Below are 15,399 nucleotides of genomic sequence, written 5' to 3'. Positions count from 1 at the left end.
AAAAAAAAAAAAAAAAAAAAAACTTTAGAGTTTTATGGATAGATTTGAATTCATAACACAATTTTGTAAAATGTCGACCATACAGAAGTGTGTAAGGAAAGGTTAAAACAATGCCCTAATCTAATCTAAAATCTACAAAATAAAAATGTAACTACAGAGACATAAGTTCTATGATCTTCAGCATGATGCTATTGTCAACCATACTGAAGTGTCTTTTATCTTTAGCTGAACTAGAACTATAATCAAAGTTAAATAGAAGCAACTTTGAAAACAGCTGTTCTTCACTTTTCTTTTGTTTGTTTAATTACCATCCAACATTATATAATAATCATACCCCCAAAAATACTTTTATTTATTTATTTATTTTTTTTTTAATTATTATTCTTTGTTTTGCTTACAATCTAAGCCTTCTATTATTTATCCTATAAAATCTGTTCTCAATTATTATGTTTTAATTTGTTGAGTTATTTTTTTTATTATATTAGTAAACTCTAAAAATAAATTAAAAAATTTAGAAATAAAAAGATAATGAACAAAATAAATCTAAAATATATGTGGCAGAAAGGCATGTGGGAGAGCCACCATAGCTTATAGGAAAATCCAGTGATGATTTCATATTTTTTTTAATCCCAAAATTGTAATAATTACAAACAATATTTAGAGAATAATAATAATAATAAATAACTTTACTTTTCCCTCAATACTTTTTTTTTTTTTTTAATTTCACATTTCTTTTCAATAAAAATGGCCATAATTATGCAATTGTAATATTTTTAATAATTAAAATTTTATTTTGAAACTATTTATAGATTTTTGTTTTCAAAAATAAAAAAGAATGAACCCAAATTGTAAAAAAAAAAAATGGTTTTTTTCTTTTTTTAGCCTTCTTGTTTAGGCCCACAGATACCTTGCTCATTTTTATCCCACTTTTAACTTTATTAAGTGTACAATTATTTTTTTTCAAGTGGTAACAATGTTCAAATCTACCGTTAGTAAATATTATCTTTTTTGGGTTTTTCTTTTCAAATTTCTCCTCAATGTTTTAAAACGCGTCTATTACGGAGAGGTTTATTAGCGGTGGGCCTATATCTACTAACAGTAGGCTTGACTGTTACAAATGGTATCAAACCTAAACATCAGGCAACGTGCCAATGAGAATGCAGACTCCCCAAAAAGGTGGATTGTGAGATCCCCGTGAACGAAATATTAAGATCAATCTAGCCCAAATATTAACGATTGGGCCGAATACTTGGGCCAATATGAATTTATTGGGCCTTGACATTTGAATGGATTGTTCATGTAAGCCCATTAGACTCACACCTATGTGGCTTCAACTTCATACATATACTTTAGACAGTTGTTGATGAAAACGCATATCACTTTTTGCTCTCTGATTCCTTTTGTTCATACAATCATTGGAACCCAAATCAGCTCCACCAATTGAAAATTCTCTTATAAAACTCTCAATCTTTGCCAATTATACCTCACTTTTAACTCTGATCCTTTGCTAAACTCCTAAGTTTTCTCAATGCTTCCAATTCCAAACCCAGCTCTTCAAGCAACATTACCTACAAAACTCATTCTCAAACTCTATATATACCAACAACATCAAGCACAACAATTTAGCTCAATACTGACATGGACACTGTGAACAGGCCAGGTTTCAGGCATACTGCCTCTGCCATTGCAGCCCTTGCACATATTTTTGGTCTCACTGCCTGCATTCTTACGCTCGTTTGGCTCCTGCATTATCGAGGCGGCCTCGCCTACGATTCTCGGAGCGCCGACCTCGTTTTCAATGTAAGGCTCATATTTAATTTGTAGTTTTAAAGGAACTGATATTAAGAGATTTACTTTTGGCAGTGCCACCCGTTCTTCATGCTCCTTGGTTTCGTGATCGTGTCGGGGGAAGGTATAGCTCGCTCGAGTTTGTTTAGTTTATATCTTGAGATGATTCATAACTATGATTGAATTGGATTTGAGCAGCAATTATGGCTTACAAGACAGTGAGGGCAGACAAAATGACAACGAAGATAGTTCATATGGCGTTGCATTTTGTAGCCATTTGTATGGGAATTGTAGGCATAAATGCTGCTTTCAAGTTCCATGATATGATCAAATTGGAGCATATGTTTAGTTTGCATTCATGGATTGGCATTGTCACTTTCTGCCTCTATGGCTTACAGGTACATAATATAATATGCTGTTTGGTGTCGCTTTTGTCGTTAAAGTTTCAATTATGTTCTTAAACTTTTATACACGAATGGCATGGCAGTGGCTGTTGGGTCTGTGCACGTTCTTGTTTACAGGAGCAACCAGAGAGACCAAAGCCAGGCTGCTTCCATGGCACATAAGTGGGGGAAGGGCTCTGCTGCTGATGATTATCTGCACAGCCTTGACTGGTTTGTCTCAGAAGGCAACTTCTTCGACACTCACTGGCAACAATGAGTCTCGTTTGCTTAAGTTCACTGGTTTCTTCGTCCTCCTCTTCGGCATTTCCATCGATATCGCCATCGGTTTTGATCGGTTTCGCCACGTCGATCCCACGACTTAACTTTGTTTTTGTGTTTTGTTGTTGTGTTCTTTTCTGGTTGTTGTTTTTGGGTGATACTGTTGGTGGGACTATTTCTTTGTGTTGTATGGAGTGATTTTTCAGGCTCATTGTTGAGATGATGTATTAATAATTGTTAAAGATCATATTTATCCTAACTCAAAACTTGTTCCGTTTAGAACAAATTAAAGATGATTAAACACATATCTCTAAGTTTCATTGTCAATTTTCGTCCGTTACGTATCACCGTCGGCCTTACAGTTTTAAAACGCATCTACCGGAGGTTTTCACACTCTTATAAGAAATGTTTCGTTATTCCCATATCCAACCAAGGTGGGAACTCACAATTCTCACTTTTTCAATTACTCATAAAAACACTCAACTAGACATTACAAATTTGAAACAATTATAAAAGAAGTTTCGTTCCCTTATAAAGGTTCCCTTCTCCAACCAATGAGAGATCTCACAATAATAAGGCTTAGCTGTTATCTCGAAAAAAGCTAACTTGTCTAAAAACATTATCCTCTGGATCATAAACTTAGAGATTTCCTAAATCGATATTAAATAATAAACAAACACAACTCAATGAAACATAATCGTTAATAGTAAATATTATTTGCTAAAGCTCAACAAAAATGAAGTTAGAAATAAATGCACATACCCATCCCCCAACTTTCACACTATTTGCTTTTTTGTCATTTCCATCCTCTCCAACAATCCACCTATCTCCTTCTGCATTCTCATCTTCATGTTGTAGTAATCGATTTGAGAGTTCTCCAGCGCCTTCAGCTCCTCCGCCTTCTTCCTCCGCCTATTCTCCACCTCTTTCAAGCACAGCTTCCCGATCTTCTCCGCGTACTCCTCGTCCAGCTTCTCCGTCTTTGCAATGATTATCTGTCTTAGTCTTTCAGCCTCCCTCCGTGCCTCGTCTGCCTTGTTTTGGAACATCCCTGCCTCTGCTTTCTTGATTCTTATAATGCTTTCCAAGCTCTCCATGCCGTCTTTCTTCGTATATGTCCCGAATCGAAACTCATCGACTGCGTTCAAGTCGCTGCCAATGGTGGCTTTGAGATTGTTCCGTCGAAGATCACTGGTAATCAAGTCATGATGTGGCCTAGATGGGGTGTTTTTCTGCATCACGTATGATGAAGGTAGGGAACCCGACGGAGGAAGCGACATCCCCTCTTTTGACAGGCTGGCCGTGTCGGTTGTTCCCAACTTCTCGGAGAATACCCCTGAAGTTGAAATCTCTGATGTGCCATCTGCATTCAACCATAATAGAACCAAGTCATTGATTATGTTGGTCAAAGCATACCGTAACACCAAAACGTGCGACCCGAATAAATCTTTAAGAAAACGAAATGAAGATCTTGAAAAATTGGAAGAGATCATAAGAATGAAATATTTTCGAGTCCGATCTTCCAAATTGATATGAGATTTATCAAAGATGGAAATGGTTTGATCAACAAGGGAAACAACAGACTTAAACACGACACACACTTTCAAGAACAATCCAGCTATGTACAGAGCATCATTTTACTTCCATGTTTAAACTAAAGGAAGAACAATAAGGATATACACAAACAATTGAAGTAATATAACCCAGATTGTTATCCATAACGCAAAAAAACTACTATCTAACGTCAAACAGCAAAGAATTGCAGAAGATGACCATGAAAAGGTTAATTAGCTCATCCTACACTTGTGTATAAAACACTTAAAAAAGCCACTTAATCTGCAACTGCAAGGTTTAATTTGTACGTTTTAGCATTGATCATTTACTTTCGTAAACTCGATAACTACTAGGAAAAACTTTCTGCAACAGCCCAAACCCACCACTAACAGATATTGTTTGTTTTAGCCCGTTACGTATCGCCGTCAGCCTCACGGTTTTAAAACACATCGTAAGAGCCCGAGCCCACCATTAACAGATATTGTCCGATTTAGCCCGTTACATATCGCTGTCAGCTTCATGGTTTTAAAACGAGTCTACTAGGAAGAGGTTTCCACACCCTTATAACGAATGCTTTGTTCCCCTCTCCAACCGATGTGGGATCTCACAATCCACCCCCTTCGAAGCCAGCGTCCTCGCTAGCACTCGTTCCTCTCTCAAATCGACGTGGAATCTAACAATCCACCCCCTTCGGTGTCCAACGTCTCACTGGCACACCGTCCGGTGTCCACCCCCTTCCGGGCTCAACGTCTTCGCTCGCACACCACCTGGTGTTTGACTCTGATACCATTTATAATAGCCCAAGCCCACCGCTAGTAGATATTGTCCTCTTTGAACTTTCCTTTCGGGCCTCCCCTCAAGGTTTTTAAAACGTGTCTTCTAGGGAGAGGTTTCCACACCTTTATAAAGAATGCTTCGTCCTCTCCCAACTGATGTGGGATCTCACACTTTCACTCAGAAATAAAACCAAGACATTCACCTTAGTGAATATGTGCTACTATAATAGTGTGTACTCCCCTGGTTAATTGTATAGAAAGCTAATCGTGCGTCTTTGAACGACTAAAAAATGATTACTTATAATGAACCTCGGAAATCAAGTAAGAAAGGAGATGGCCATTTGAAGAATAAATGGAAAAATGAACAAGCAACAGATAGAACAAAAGTCAGCAAAAGTTTCACATGATATTATATACCTTCATGTTCCACGCAAGCAGTCAATAAACAAAAATCAACATTAAGGAGCACAAAGTAGATCAGCATCTATTGTATTTGGCAAACACATTAAACAATCAAATCTAGGAAAAAGACCAGAAAGGAAAAGCAAAATGAAAAAGTTATAGAACTTACGCGTGAAGTATTCAAGAATGATATTGCAGGCCTCCCATGGAGCAAGTGCTTTGGATTCGAGCTTGGCCAGAATCCGAGCAGCTTTAATATACAAATCCTTGCCTTTGTAATCATCACTTCCAATAAAGATCCTTTTCACACATTCAAGCTCCTTCATCAAGGTTTCTAGACCCCAGTTCTTAGCACAGTACACAAAAACATCCTTCACAAATCCAAACATCTCTGAAGCATGATTACAAGCAATGCAGTGGAACTGCATCTCTGTTGTCCCCGACGGTCCTTTGAGGCTCGGACCAGGTCGGATGAGATTCTTCTCAATTCCACAGGAAGCATGGCACCAATGGGAGCAGACGTCACAACCAACCCAGCTACATGTATTGTTTGCACAATCAAAGTTCAAACAAATGGGGCACATACATGAGCTGCAAAACCCCTTGTTGGCTGAGCAGATTTTGCAGTCACAATCATCAACTGGGATTACATTCTTGCAGTTCCTGCATTTCAGAAACAAGAAAATGTCCACAAGCTCAGAAATGGAGCACCTGCTTTTTGCAGAGATGAAACTAGCAAGCCCCATCTTCACTGCTACTAGAATTTCAAGCTGTGCTTTGTGACACTTCGAAAGAGTTTCCTTAGTCAGATCGGATCGTCGCTCGAGCCGCTTTTGGAGGGATGATAATTCTTCTCTCTTGTCAGGCTTAGCAATCAGATCTTTCAAATAATCTTTGATTGATGCAAGTGTTTCATCAGGAAGCTCTTGAACTATCTGAGACATGACCAAGATAGACTCCGAGACGATTTCGCGAATAATTCTCTCCGGCCTAGTAATACCCTCTACCCCTTTCAAGTTTTCTGATCCCCTTCCAATCGAATTCCCTGACTTTGCCTCCATTTTCGGTCTCGCCGGTAGTTCAGACGGGAAAAACGAGTGTTCATCGGAGTTGTTACAAACCTCCTTATTCGAAAGGCGATTCCCCTGCAACAAGGAATTCAGCCCACTTCCATGATTTGATAAGGCAACTCCATCCCCTAATGGTTTGAACCTGCTATGAACCGAACCATTAGTTCCCTCTCCACAGTTCCAAATATGGTCGTCTCTCCCAGCCGAATACTCGTAATTCTCAGTCGAATTTCGAGTCAAGGAGCAACTGGGGTTGTGAGAAAATTGGTGGGAGTAGGAATAGGAAAGCGAAGCAGCAGTGAAATCGTTAGAACAAGTAGTTTGGGTGTTGTTCATGGAAGGAGCCAAAGATTGAACGCTCCTACAGGGCTTAGACCGGACAGGGGGAGGATCTTCATTGTGCAAAGCATTTGAAGCAGTGAGAGAGAGGGAAACTTCAGGCAAAGCTAAAGAAAGATTAAGCGTTTCAAGCTTGGGTTTCTTTCCCCGATTCTCCCTTTCAATCTCCTCCTCAATCTCCCGCTTCGATTGATTTCCCCTAATCGAGTTCAAATTCAGGAAATCCCTCTCAACCCATTTATCATTTTCGTTACAATTCTCAGAAAACAAAACTTCCTTACCTTTGTAACTACCTTTCTCGAAGGAAGCCGCATAGCCCTTCTCTTTCGAATTCTCACAAAGGTAGCTAAGAGTGAGTTCTTGAGAGCCCGAATTCCCGATTCTCGGAGATTTCGAATACAACCCATCAGAACCCATCACCGATTCTTCCCGAATACCAAAACCCTTGTCCGAAAAACCAGATTTCGCATCAGAATTCGGCCTCACACGCTCAGGAACATGGCGCCAAAGCTTGGTCCGAGAGTTCTCACCATCGGAGGCGAGATCCTTGCCCTCGAACATGCCTTAGCTAGAGGGGTTTGAAAAGAGGGGAAAAAATCAGGTCGTCGGGGATGATTTTGCTTTTGCTTTTGTTGTTGTTGTTGTTGTTGTTCCTTCCCCCGTCGAGTGATTTACAATCCTTCGCAACGGGCAACAGGGAAAATGTCAAGCGTTTTCATACGAAGACGACGACGACTGCTTATACTCGGTTTTGAGGATTACAGAAATAGCCCTTGACTTGTTCTGAATTACGGACACCTTTCTTCCTCTCTTTCTCTCTCCTTGCTTTTCCAGGATTCTTCTTTTTGTTCAGGGATGACGATGATGAAGAACTCCCAGTTGCAACGCCCCCACTTCCGCCGCCTTTTTCTTCCTTTCAAACAAGACTAAGCTGACCCCTAATATTCCTCTCATTTTCTATTTTGTGTATCATAATACAAATCCAAAAAATAATATTCCTTACTTTTCAAAAGTTTTTACAACCTTGTAATTGAATGTGTACAACATGTGCTTAGCGTATGTTATTACGATGCTATGGATGTTAGTCCCGTGATTTACGAGTTATGATTACTTTTACTTTTGCAATAATCCTCCTAATTCACCCTTACTAGATATTTTACTTAATGTGTTTGTTAGGGACATGTTTTCACACCTTTCTAAGGAATGCTTCGCTTCCCTCTCCTACCAATGTAGGATCTCACAACTTTGTGAAACTATATGCATGTTGTATGTTCCTCTCGTGGTTTGCTTCTCCAGTCATGCATATAGTTATGTTGCTTTATTTGTCTCCTTCTTTTCCTTTAGTTTCGATATGCATCAGTGTACGTGTACCCATAGTCAGGCTGAGAAAAGATTCATACTCGCTCGGGTCCATGAGCATTTGTTGTAGTCATAGACATGTTGCTTGTAGTTGTAGTTTTTTACTCAACAAGAAGGTTACTTATTAGATATTTTTAAACACTCAACCTTTCTCAAACATTTTTTTTATATAAAGACAAGAAGACCTTGGACATTTACGGTATCTATTGCAAAGGTCATAAGACAAGTCGTATAAATAGCTTGTACATTTTCCACTTCTGTAAATATTTATATTTTAAACATCAGTTATATCATTTTAATTTAAATTACGTTACCAAATTAAGTTTTGGAGAATTTATTTTTAAAATTATTTCCACCCTAGTAGGTTATTACATAAAATAAAAATTAATTTATAAATTAAATGTGAAGATAGTACAAAGATTTGAAAATGATTGACCAAAATAATACCTTTAATCCTGATTTGTGATTAATTTGGTAATAAATTTGTTTAACAACAGCATGCCATTTACAAAACATATGAAATTTTTTTATTCCCGATGAGCAAAATTCTAATACTGTTCGTACCATTGTTGGGTATGAATTGGCCACTCCGACTTAGATTTCAGGTCAAAGGAGCTGTTGTCTATATGTTGCTTGTGAGCTGCCAAGTACTAGTCTCGCAACCGTACTCGTCCTCGTATTAGAAAATCATCTTACCATGTGGTCGACATTCCATTCCCCTCAATTGTAGGTGCTCATTCAATTTTGATTTGAATCGATGTACTGGTCATGGATTCCTAAACTAAACAAACCTGGAGAGCTACGAGTCATTACCCAACCCAACGAACAATGTTGATACAATTCTTATATTGATCTAGAATATATTTTCATACGAAATATTTAGTCGCATGAAATCCCCATCTCCCTGCTTGGTCATGAAAAAGATATCGTTGGACAATTGTTTTAACAATAATAACTTAGGTTTGTTGTATTTAATGTGATTATAACCGTTTGACTTTTAATTCAAACATTAAAGAATTCCATATTTCTATAATCTAAGGTTTGGTCAACATTTTATAAAAAGAACATGTTTTTAGTACCATGATAGATGACTATTTAACTTGTTCCTTATGTCTCATTCTCAAATTTAACCTTATTGAAATTCATAATAATAATAATAATAAAATTCAAACTTTTAAAACTAAAAGCAAAGTCTCAATATCGGAAAGATAAGATAGTTAATAAAAGTTTATACGAATAAAGTGTTTTTTTTTTTTTTTTATTCCATCATAGAAACTCGAGAGTTAAACGTGTTTTGTATGGAGTAATTTTATGTTGGGTGACATTTTGAAAATTTTTCTAAGAAATATGTGAATACAGACAAAACATATTAAAAAAACTAGTGTTAGTATGTAAAGATAGTCTTCACACTTGGAAGCAATAACTTGATTCATATAATTTATATGAAGACATGTAAATAGTGGTATCCTATACAATAAGTTTATATCAGATTGGATCATGAAATGTTTAATCTCTTTATAAGTTTGTTATTGAGAAGATTAATATTTCACAAATTGATCATATGTGACTCGATCTTAATTTTGAGTGAGTTATAAACTCCTATACGTGAAGACTTATCATTTGATATTTGATTAGTAAGAATGAGAATGACTTTTGTAACTAATTTAATATGTATACCATTTTGAGAATTTGTCTAAAGAACCTAATTTAAAATTCACTTTTGGGAGACTATTTCGTTTGACCTAATGTGAATCCCATACCGTTGAAAGCAATCCTGATGTAAATCCCGTAAGAAGGTCAGAGTTATTTTTAAATAAAATCAAAATCAATTCTAACCTTTTCACGTGGTGACTCGAATTTGAGTGTCTTACCAATGATGAAACGTTAATAACCTTGCAACTATTAACACGTTGGAGCGATCAGCGCTACATAAAAAAGATTATTGATAACACCGATGCATTGAACTTGGTCGGGACAAACCAAGGTTTGTAGCGGCTAAAGAAATACGCTTGCTCGATTCAGCTCGATGCTGCGTAGCTCATTGCTCCAAAGGTGGTTGAAGAAAAAGAAACCCAGGCGGCGACCACCAACATGCAGAGAGAGGGAGTGGCGCTCGTACGACGGAGGAGACCTCCCTTTGACGACGCTATTTAATGCATCTGAATTCTTGTCTTAAACTTTGACTTGGTCAAACTCCCCTTATGATATGCTCAAACATTTTGTGTACTTTCATAAGAACATTAAGATATAAAAATTTAGTATAAGCTTGGTTGGAATACAAAATGAAATAATTGAATAAAATATAGAAAGAGATAACATTATGTATATATTTATTTCATATGGTAATGTGGTGCCTCCAAATTGGCAGCATCTTAAATTCCAACTTAGTGGTCCAATCCTAAAAACACTTTCCCTTGTCTCAATGGATCATGTTGGTTTCTTGCCCTCTTTCTTTCAAACCTTTGTCCCAACCCCCATACCCCACTACTTTTGTCTCTATATACGACTCTCGAATAAAATATATATATATATATATATATATATATATATATATATATAAATTAATCGAGACCACATCTAAATGAGAGATCATAAAGATAGAATGGCTAAGAAATACTTTTAAATTATGGACTTATATTATAAATTATAAATGAAATGCTAATATTGTGTTAAATTAGTTATTCATTTATGATTAGAACCTATCTAAATTCAATTATTATATCTATTAAATAATAGGTAAAGGAGAGAGAATCATCATTTTATTTATTTTATATACACAAAATGGCCTCATTATTATTCTAATGTTTTGTAAATAATTAGGATGGATGCCCAGCTCCATTATTGATTTTTTTCCCCTCTTATATTAAAGAATGAAAAAGAAAGGAAAACCAATCACGAATTGCCACCTGTATTTCATTAAAACGACATGTTTCAATGGAGGATGAGAATTTTTGGTGGCCATTAGAGTCGACACGGCTTTGATTTATTTATTTTCTCATTTTCTTCCTAGGGAAATTCTTACGGGATAAAAGATACTAATTATTATTGTAAAAGTCAATGAATTAATTTCTTGTACTATAAAAAAAATATATCGAATGAGCTTTTTGTTATTTTGTTCGTTTAGAATATTTTTAGGAAAATAACCCTTAATTCTTTGATATTTTAAAAAATCATTTATAAGCTATAAGAAATTAAAGAAAAAAAAATCAAATGTAAAAATAAATTATTTAAAAAGTACCTGAATATATTCTCAAAAAAAAAATCTATTATAATATATATTTTTAAAAATCATCAAAAGTCAAAATAGAGGTACCAGAACAATTATTTAAATTCACCCAAAAAATTAGATAAGGTAAAAAAGAAAAGAAAAAAAAGGCCACGTGTATGTAATTTATTGGAGGGTGGAAGGGAAGGGCAATTTCGTCAATACACTTGAATTGAGCGCCGTCGTGTGGTTCATGACTCGTGACCTTATGCCGACAATGTTCGCTTTATCCGATAAATGTTCTTGTAGTGGTTAAGTTTATTTAATTTTAATTTTAATCTTATCTTAGTATATAATCTCAAATAAAACTATTATTGTGTCTCATACCACTTTTATATTTTGAATTTCAGAATGAGTTTAATCCAAATAAAATATGAACTTAAACAAGATAAGTACATACATGCGCGTATACAACATTCATACGTAACTATAAAACGATTTTATTTAACAAACTTGATATTAAAACTCGAGTTGATGGTGAGGTCCAACTTAAGAATTGATAGGTACAAGAGAGATTATCGAGCCATTACTTATCATCCGTGGAAGGAATAGAATATTAGTTTGACAATTGTAATAGTCAAAGTCCACCGCTAGCAAATATTGTCCGCTTTAATCCGTTACATATCACTGTCAGCCTCATGGTTTTAAAACACATCTGTTGTGGTAAGGTTTCCATACCCTTATAAGAAATGTTTCATTCCCCTCTCCAGCCAACGTGGAATCTCACAATCCAACCCCCTTGGGGGCATACGTCCTCACTAACACACCACCTGATGTCTAACTCTAATACCATTTATAACGCCCCAAATGCCCGCTAATAAACATTGTCCATTTTAACCCTTTACGTATCACCTTCAGCCTCATGGTTTTAAAACGTATATGCTAGAGAGAGGTTTCCACACCCTTGTAAGAAATGTTTCGTTCCCCTCCAACCAATGTGAGATCTCATAATCCACCCCCCTGGGAGGGGCCAACTTCCTTACTGGCACACCGTCCGATGTTTGGCTCTAATACCATTTAGAACAGCTCAAACTCACCGCTAGCAAATATTGTCCACTTTAACTTGTTGAGCATTGTTGTCAATCTCACAGTTTTAAAACATGTCTAATAATGAGAAGTTTCCACACTCTTATGATGAATGTTTGGTTCCCCTCTCCAGTCGATGTGAGATCTCACAAGAATGTACCAAGTTTTAATTCAGTTCACTCTCACAAATGCTTGTCAAAATGAGGATCGATCGACTGTATCTCCATTAGAAGCTTTGTTTGCATATTGTTACGTTGAAAAACCAACTTCGCGTCATTTCGATCGATAAACGGTATCGACTCGAGATTAGAATAGAAACTTTTGGAATTCATGGACAAAAATTGCAAAGAAAAAGGAGGGTAAAGGTTCAAAAAAGTGTATTTTAGATTAGGATAAGGGTAATTAGCACAAAAGGAAAAAATTTGAAGATTTATTCAACAATTCATAAGCTTAGAGCCACTAAAAAATGGCAGACAATGGCAGACACATCCCACTTTACAAAAGTTGATACATTAAGAAGAAGGCATCAAAATGAAAATTACTTACTAAAGCCTCAAAGTGAGATCAGGAGATGATTCTTCTGTTCTTGGTGGAAGAGGAATTGTTTTCCCAAACTCTGAATCCGAAATTTGAACTGTGGATTTCAAAGGACCTAAGCTGCTATCAACTTTGGCAGCCACCTGCCTGAAGCTTCCTGGCCAAAACATCCCGACATCGTCCTCGTATTCCTCAACGAATGTCGGGAACCCGAAAGCGCTATGCTCGAACTTTGCTCCAACGCTCCTACCAGGATAAGGCCTATGATCTGAAGCTAGAACTGTTTGGTGTAGAGCACCATGAGCTTCAATGCCGAGTGATCTAAGAGCTGAGCCATGAAGAGGCAGCGATGCCAAGCTACCGTATCGATCGAAGAACATTCCCATTCGAGTTACACGTTTAGCCATTGTCCTCTCTCTTTTGTGTGCATTTTGATGCCCACCAAGCGCCTGCGAGCTGAAGAACTTACGTCGACAGTAATTGCAAGAGAAAACTCTCGGCGTCGATGCAGACGACGATTTGTTACCATTTGTTTCCCCGTGATTCTCGCCATCACCATCACCCTTCGATTCGATATCGTTGGAATTAAACTGAAGTGTCAAGTCAAGTGAAATGGGCACTGCATCAGCAACAGCAACAGTAACTTTACTCGAGCTTGGAGGGCAGGAAGAACTGGCAGTGCCGGTGTTAGAGTGATCAGGATTTGCTTCTTGACTACTGCTAGGCTCTGAATCTTTAGCAGCTTCAATGTTGAAATCTAAAGTTTCCATTATTTGAATGAATTGTCCAAAAAAGTTAAGAACCAGAGGCTTCCAAACACAGAGAATGATTCTCTTCCTTCTGTTTTAAGAATTACAAGAACAATAAAATAAGTTCATGTTGCTTCTGCATTGCACAATAATGGAAAAGAACGTTCAAGAACATGACATTTTTCCTAAAAGTTTATACTAATGAACCCTAAAACTTGATCAATCTTTGGCTATGAATCCATGAAAGAAGCCACAAGCTCTCAACACTTCAGCAGCTGTTCTACCAGAACTTGATATCAAGAAGCTAAGCTTAAGATTAGCATATATATCTGTTCATCCCAAACTACAATTTCACAAATCTTACGCCTACATAAACCTAGATTCATGGAAACTTCCTCCATGAATTCAAACACAAATTATTACCCAGAGCAACTAAGCAAGCACATGGTCACAACATCAGGTATCATAGAAGCAGATTCATTCAGTGAAAAAGAGTAAAATCAGACCCATAAAGGGAAAAACCCCAGAAAAATTCCAAGAAAAGAAGCAAAAAGAGCGACTAATCATAACCCAGAAAGCATAAATTTCATCTCATCATCATTCAAAAACAGACCCAGAAGAAAACAGAACAGAAGCAAAGAAGAGGGCAACATTAAAATCAAGCAAAAACATAAGAAAAACAAAAAGGGATTCACATCTAGAGTGACATACATGGGTTTATTGAAGAATCGGGAGAGCCCTTGTGCGTTAATCTATGCGTTGAAGGCTATGGCAGCGGCAGTGAGACGCAGAGTGAGGAAACGGTAAGAGGCAGAGAGGAGGGAGGTGGGTTTCCATAGCCTTTACTGGTTATGGAGTGGGTAAGATTCGACAGATGAAATAAATGGGCGGAGAGAGAGAGAGAGAGAAAGAGAGAGAGGGGTTGTGGTGGGATGGAAGATATGGTGTAAAGTTAGAGAATCAGAATGAAAAAACCCATTATTTTAGTTGAATTTTTGGAGTGTTCCATTATTCAAAACGAAACCCAATAATCAGATTATGGTGGGATGGAAGATATGGTGTAAAGTTACAGAATCAGAATGGAAAACCCATTACTTTGGTTGAATTTTTGGACTCTATTATTATTATTATTCAAAAATGAAACCCAATATTGATAATCACAAACTGAGAGAAGAAACCAGCTCCAAGTGCCATCATCTTTTTGCCTAAAACGCCTCTTCTCTCACACTAATAATGAAAGAGAGAGAGGCCCAACAAATAAATAATAAAAAAAAAAGTATCTTTCCCATGTCTAATCTTTACTAATCATACTACTACTTCTATTCGTTACTCTCTCTAATCGACGTGGAATCTCGCATCAACCATTCCATACTTCACAAATAATAAAATCATGCACAAACAAATCGACATACGATTCATAAAACTTGAACTTCTCCAATCTTTTTACATTCATTAAAACAGTGTATGAGTGGTCTAATCAAGTATAATATGGAACAACAAACTATGGTCCAATAATTTAGAACAAAAAGGGGAGAACCCACAAATGGAAAAGGAGGGCAAAGCACATGATGTCTCACACAAAGCACATACAAATGACTTTGTACATATCTTTAATGAAAATTATAGTTGGGAGTTTTGGGCATTTGGTGGTTGAGAGGGACAGACATGTATATCATTAGTCATCTTCACAACGAGTGTAGACACACAAGCTTTAGAACTAAAGACAAGAGGACTTGATATGAACAACGACCAAGGAATTTCCATACCTCAAGGTCCAATTACAAGGACGAGAGCCAAGAAGCTACAACAAACCTTATACAGTTATATTCAAGCTATGGTGAGCTCATCAAAGGAAATTCTAGAAGACGTTGG

General features: G+C 36.8%; 3 protein-coding genes across 3 annotated transcripts; 1 reads left to right on the top strand and 2 right to left on the bottom strand.

Moving 5' to 3' along the window:
- Window positions 1–1,626: 1,626 nt before the first annotated feature.
- On the top strand, window positions 1,627–2,724 carry LOC111784996 (probable transmembrane ascorbate ferrireductase 3; the record flags this gene model as incomplete). The annotated part of the gene is given in 4 exon segments (XM_023665488.1): window positions 1,627–1,800; window positions 1,864–1,912; window positions 1,987–2,186; window positions 2,276–2,724. Coding segments are annotated over 4 exon segments (702 nt in total), but the record flags the coding sequence as incomplete, so codon positions are not given.
- A 335-nt stretch (window positions 2,725–3,059) lies between these two features.
- On the bottom strand, window positions 3,060–7,522 carry LOC111784995 (protein OBERON 3-like). Its single transcript, XM_023665487.1, has 2 exons — window positions 5,352–7,522; window positions 3,060–3,813 (listed from the first exon to the last, which is right to left on the bottom strand). The coding sequence occupies exons 1-2, from the start codon at window positions 7,150–7,152 to the stop codon at window positions 3,227–3,229; spliced, it is 2,388 nt and encodes a 795-aa protein (XP_023521255.1). The 5' UTR covers window positions 7,153–7,522; the 3' UTR covers window positions 3,060–3,226.
- Window positions 7,523–12,643: 5,121 nt separating this feature from the next.
- LOC111784997 (zinc finger protein 4-like) lies at window positions 12,644–14,623 on the bottom strand. Its single transcript, XM_023665489.1, has 2 exons — window positions 14,239–14,623; window positions 12,644–13,618 (listed from the first exon to the last, which is right to left on the bottom strand). The coding sequence occupies exon 2, from the start codon at window positions 13,546–13,548 to the stop codon at window positions 12,787–12,789; it is 762 nt and encodes a 253-aa protein (XP_023521257.1). The 5' UTR covers window positions 13,549–13,618; window positions 14,239–14,623; the 3' UTR covers window positions 12,644–12,786.
- Between the last annotated feature and the right edge of the window lie 776 nt (window positions 14,624–15,399).

Source organism: Cucurbita pepo, unplaced genomic scaffold (assembly GCF_002806865.2).
Source record: "Cucurbita pepo subsp. pepo cultivar mu-cu-16 unplaced genomic scaffold, ASM280686v2 Cp4.1_scaffold000321, whole genome shotgun sequence".
Classification (NCBI taxonomy): domain Eukaryota; kingdom Viridiplantae; phylum Streptophyta; class Magnoliopsida; order Cucurbitales; family Cucurbitaceae; genus Cucurbita; species Cucurbita pepo.
Note: the sequence above shows the minus strand (reverse complement) of the source record. Positions and strands in the feature narration are given on the sequence as shown.

Coding starts and splice junctions, on each gene's coding strand:
- LOC111784995 (XM_023665487.1), bottom strand. CDS start 7,152: ATGTTCGAGGGCAAGGATCTCGCCTCCGATGGTGAGAACTCTCGGACC. Junction 3,814..5,351: donor CATTCTTGAATACTTCACGC/GTAAGTTCTATA, acceptor GGTTGAATGCAG/ATGGCACATCAGAGATTTCA.
- LOC111784997 (XM_023665489.1), bottom strand. CDS start 13,548: ATGGAAACTTTAGATTTCAACATTGAAGCTGCTAAAGATTCAGAGCCT.